The sequence below is a fragment of the Cyprinodon variegatus genome, unplaced genomic scaffold (assembly GCF_000732505.1).
Source record: "Cyprinodon variegatus isolate N-32 unplaced genomic scaffold, C_variegatus-1.0 Scaffold1056, whole genome shotgun sequence".
Taxonomy (NCBI): Eukaryota; Metazoa; Chordata; class Actinopteri; order Cyprinodontiformes; family Cyprinodontidae; genus Cyprinodon; species Cyprinodon variegatus.
The window spans coordinates 88,494-94,272 of record NW_015151509.1 but is presented as its reverse complement, the minus strand read 5'-3'; the positions used below and the strand labels follow the sequence as shown (position 1 = coordinate 94,272).

At 37.0% G+C, this 5,779-nt stretch overlaps 1 protein-coding gene across 1 annotated transcript in view; it reads left to right on the top strand.

Annotated features, from left to right (window-relative positions):
- Positions 1-3,236, top strand: part of rab22a (RAB22A, member RAS oncogene family) — a 14,361-nt gene extending 11,125 nt beyond the window's left edge. Inside the window, exon 7 of the mRNA XM_015399919.1 lies at positions 1,337-3,236. Within this exon, the coding sequence (XP_015255405.1) occupies positions 1,337-1,434 (98 nt within the window). The 3' untranslated portion in view covers positions 1,435-3,236. The remainder of the gene's footprint in view (positions 1-1,336) is intronic.
- Positions 3,237-5,779: the final 2,543 nt, after the last annotated feature.

Here is a 5,779-nt window from a genome sequence, read left to right as displayed (position 1 = left end):
GATGGATGGATGGATGGATGGATGGATGGATGGATGGATGGATGGATGGATGGATGGATGGATGGATGGATGATAGATGCATAGGTGGGTGGTTGGATGGATGGATGGATGGATGGATGGATGGATGGATGGATGAGTGGTTGGATGATTGATGGATGGATGGGTGGATGGATGGATGGATGGATGGATGGATGAGTGGTAGGATGATTGATGGATGGAGGAGTTGATGGATGGATGGATGGGTGGATGGATGGATGGATGGATGGATGGATGGATGGATGGATGGATGGATGACGGTTTGGTGGATAGATGAATGGATGTTGGATGGGTGGATGGATGGATGGATGTTGGATGGGTGGATGGATGGATGGATGTTGGATGGGTGAATCATATCTATAAACATTTATTTGGCTGCATGTTGACTCTGTCATTATAGCCCATTATTATAGCCCTGATCTTCAGGCCTTTTTCGTTCTCTAATGGCTGCTCTTCCAGAAACTTCCTTTATCAGCTTCCCTTCTCCTGCTGAGGAAAAGCATTCCCACAGCATGATACTGTCTCCATCGTGTTTATCAGTTTGGGATTTATATTCAGGATGATTATATTCAGGATAGAATTTGTTACTAGAGGCGCCTTCTTCAATGTAAGGCCCTCTTCTCGCCACTCTTCCATAAAAGCTCACTTGGTTAGATGTATGACTGAAAACCCAAGCTCAGGATCTATGCAGCTCCCAGAGTTAGGCTGGGCCTCTTTGCTGCTTCTCTCAAGCTTTAACATCAAACCATGCTCTGTAAGATCTTCAAAGCACAAAATATCTATTTTCTTAACCTAACCCGTCTTTAAATCTCATTCATGATCTGTCTGCTGTGTTCATCAATCATCACGATGAAGAGGAATAAAAACTTTTGCAAGGCGCTGTAAGATGATTTATGAATATTTCAGAGACATCATACTGAATCTACAAAGTGAGAAAATGTACGATTTATTTATTTTATGTGTTTGTTTTACAAGTATGACTAAAGAAGAAGATAGAATACAGGCTGGAACTAAAGCCTGCTTGTGTTGCACCATCAGCTGTCACTTTAAAAAAACAAATATTTCTTGATTTCAGCTGTTCTGCAGTTCAGTTTTATCGCACCAAATGACTGTAGAGGCTTTGTTGTAACTGCATACTTTTGAAAATATGGGATTAATTATTGAAACCTATTAATGGTGCTTTCTGTGAGGCAGGTTACTAATGAAATAATCACCAGCATGCTCAAACACTTCATAAATACCAGACCTTTAGCGGTGCTGTAAATACCAAAGGTTCATATCAGTGTCCGTTTCCTTGCAGGTAAGCGGATCCCGGTTGCTGACGCCGCAGTAGGAACCTCTGTCAAAGGTTTCAAACTGGGACGGCAGGCTTCAGAGTCTCGAAGGACATGCTGCTGATAATGCTGGGGACTGAACTCATCGTTCTGAGACCTAAGCATCACCAACCCACCTAGCTCGGTGATGTGCTTCAACTTGAAGAACCAACACGGCGCCAGAGAAACGCTCCCCTTTGCTCACAGCAGCGGAGCGGACATTTCTATAGCTCCGTACAAAAGCAGATCCCCGTGTTTCTCGTTTAAAAAGCCTGCAGCAGCAGAATGTTTATTAGTGAAGGTTACATTAAAGGAGGTGTGGGAAACTTTCCAGACTCCTCTACGACGTTAGAAGTCTTTTATATTTGTACACTTGTACATTTGTATAAAAAAAAAATTCTATCAGCATAACAACAACAAAAAACCACATTGAAGGAATTTAACTTCTTCCAGTTATTTTGAAAACTTCTAAGTTATCTTTTTTATATACAGGAAATTTTAAACATCAGCTTCATAAAGGATCCCTTTTACGTCTACTAATTTATTTATAGGTAACCTTTTTAGCCTGATTTTTGTTACCAACGAGGCAGCGGTGCAGAAAACAAAGCAGAAATGAAAGGTGTGTGGGAGCCGACTTCCTTCACACTGAGGGAATGCTTCATCATTTCACTGAAACGCTGTTACTGTCCTGTTATGTGTTACTGCAGGCCGGTTTACTGGTGCATTAAGACAGAATCAGGCTAACCTACGTTTAACTTCTCTGTTTTTACTCAAACCTGCTCCGCCTGTAAATCAGCATGTCTGATTTCTGATGCTTTTCTTTTCTCTCTCTCTTTGAAGAATTATCTTATTGGCTCTTGTAAGGTTCTTGTGAATCATACGTTATTAGTGTAATTTAACCTCTTGATCAGAAGAACGTTACAAGCAGCTTTTCTGTGTTTAATCAGAGCTTCAACAGGCGCTAATTATTTTGTTAACACTGCCATCTCCTGCCATCTGTTCTGCATTTCCTGCTTGTAATCTCTGGAGACGCCCTCCGTTGTTGCACAGGCTCGTGTGAACTGTTCATCCATTTACAGATTTTACATTGCAAACTGTTTAATAAGGGAAGCTGTTTTCTGTGCCAGATTATTTAATTGTCCAACTATGATCTTTTTTTAATCTTTGCTTCTTTTTTTTAAACCTAATCAGCAGAGCCTTTTACTTCCAAGTGCTGTTTTACTACTTGGCTTGAGATGAAAATGCTGAGACTTGGAAAAAAGGCCTCATTTAAAGGGAATTTGTATGTTGGAGCTCAGATCTTGTGTTAGCAAGTTAGCACATTTTTATAGGTGGAGAATTAGTTGGGACTGTGTGTGAACATGCAGATACCCCCCTAAGTGAACTTTGACCCTGTTGCTGGTTTGCTCCAGTGTTTATGTATGTATTTTATTTTCGTTCACTGTTTGTGCCTCATTTCGTCCCCTTTTTCTGGCTTAATTATACTAGATAATATAGTTTACAGGCACTGTCTGATGTCCTGTACATGATTTTAATTCTACATCGGTATAATAGTTGAGTATTTGGTATAGAACCAAATGGATTTGAGTTAGCCACAGTTAGCTTTTTAGACCTTTTTCAAAAACAAAATGGAAAAAGAAAGTTTTACAGTATTGTATTTTTAAGACCTTTTTCTTTTTTTTTTTTTTTAAAGAGCTGCACTTTTTTACATTAAGTATTAGTATAGACCCTGTTGTCCTTGTTGGATTTAATTTTAATTAATGATTTTTTTTTTTAACTGCAGGAGTTTATTGTCGATGTATTTTGGTTATGCAGTCGATGTTTTGTGCAGACTTAATGGCCTTCACAGTTAAAGGTGTCCCAGATACAGACGTGTGTTTAAAAAAACAAAAAAAACCCTGAAAGACTCATCTCGTCCAGCCTTGCTGTCACAGTTCCTGTTGATTTACATTTTATGGGCAGATTATAGTGAGTAATTTTGCTCAAATTAACTCAAAACTCCCTCTTCATTTATTTATTTTTTTTATTTTATTTTTTTAAATTAGCCGTTTAAACCTGCCTTCATTTAATATCATCTTTATATGATATCTTTACTATTGGCACCAATTAGTCAAAGTTTTTAAATAAACAGCTTAAAGGGACTCAGATACCTTCTGAAAACCTCATAAAAAAAGTTTTCCATCATCTTGTCATTCGTAATCACAGCTACTGCAAATATATCAAAAGGGGGCAGTACTGTAGTAGTTTAAAAGCTGCACTTTAAAAGTGTTAATTGTTCCATCACTTTGATGATATTTAGCAAGTCCCAACTTGTTTATCCCCTGATTTATTATTTCCTTTTGCTAATTTCGCTTCTAAGTTCTTGGTGCCAAAGCTGTTATTATCAAGTTGCATTTACCCAATCCTAACTGTTAATGCAACGATGTGATTTATATGTTCCATAAATATAACCAAGACCGTATCTCTGATTCGTTCACAAATAGGCGTGGTAGTTTGTGTTTCTTGATTGAAATTAACCAAAAATTCTTGGGCTGGTCCTGAGAATTTGAATAATCTGTAATACATGCATTTTACAGTGTAGATATTTGCCAAAAAGTTGCACACAGAATAATGTGTACATTCTTATACCATGTTTGCGTGAACACAGTATCTCTGTATGCCATGTTGAGCACATATATCAGCAGTGTAATTACCATATTTAGCTTCTTTTTTCCATATTGATTGTAACAAAATGCTTGTTTGCAGTGTAAGGTCAAATGTGTAAAAAGGGAATTTTTTTACTAATAAAACTGTTTAAAAAGAAAGGGCAAATGAGTCTGAGTGGAGTTTTCCAGGCCCTAAAGAAACGTCTGCATTAGCACTTCCTTGGGAATACAGTAACACTGTCAGTGGTTTGCTGTGATGTTTAGTTCTCTGCCAGCTGCCAGTCTATATATAAAATATGACACTTGAGATATGTGTTTAAGTGGCAGAGGGTTTTCAACACTTTAAGTCATGGGGTGCAATGCCAAAACAACTACAGTGTCCTCCATAATTATTGAAACCCCTAATAAATGTATTTTAAACCCTTGAAATAAATTGATTATTTATAGCAGCTGCATATCCTCATGCTAAAAGATGAGCTGTAGTCTTCCAACACTGACATCCTCACTGCAAGAGGTGGTAAAATAAACCTACTCAAGACCCTCTGTCACAGTTTTTGTAGCCAATTCCTGATATATGAACCTGACACGGATCAGGATTACCTGTTTGCTACATTCTCTTGTTTTTTTTCTCTTATTAACCCTTCATATGGCATTCAGTGAAATACTTTAAAAATCAAAATTTCAAGCCAATAGTGTTATTGGAATCCAGGACAAGACCTTATTACCTTTGTAACATTAAAAAAATATGGATATCTTGATGACAAAAATCAATGTAATAATAAGAAATATCAACTTGCACGAATATATTAAGAAAAATAAAAGTGCTTCTATAAGAAATTCATGAAAAACACAACTTTTTTTTTTGGTACAACATAACGTTAGAGGCATTAATGCTGATACAGGCACTTACATTCATTTTTTAGTTTATAAAACTACATATAATTGTTATCTAGGCTTGTCATTAAACTTTACTTTTTAACTTTTCAATTCGTTTTTTACCTATTTTTCTTGACTTGTTGACCTTTTTTTAAACTTAATTTAAAGTAGGTATTATATCATTCAAGGGCTCATCTACAGCCATGTAGCAGTATCTTTGCTAAATGGCTGGATATAGATCTTGTGCTTCTAGACCTCACTCAGGGACGGGGGGACTCCATTTTTAAGGGGTCTGCAAGTGACTGAAAACAGTAACTTACCCTATAAAGAGTTAAGAATTGACTGATAGAAATGGATTTCTATGTTATGTTTTCAAATCGGAGAGGAACTAGGAAAATTACTCAAAAATTACAAACTAATAATTCCTAGGACTCATGTTGTGGTAGAGAAGATACCGAATGTTTGGAGGCAATCGATCCATGGTGGATTCTCAACCTTGGGAATCTTGGTCCATGCCCTCTGATCCGTCAATTTTCTTCCTGATTTCTACAACTAAATGGTGCCATTTATTTTAAAAAGCTCCTATAGACACCGCTTAATAAAGACTGAAGTGGAAGGCATGCTCAAATAGCATATATTTTATAACAATTCTTTTGGCTGTCAATAAATGCAGCATCAGTAATTTATACAACCACACAAACCCAGTCATTTATAAAATGTGAAATTGTCCTCAATAAACAAATGCACATTGGATGCACGTTGGATTTTTCTCATTCCACTGCCATAAAGTTTAATTCTTTTTAAGACTTTTTTTTCACACATTTACCACAACGGTTCGTGGCACTTATGGTAATAAGAGATTTATGACAAGTGGGGTATATCGACAGATGGACGCTCACACTGGGCCTG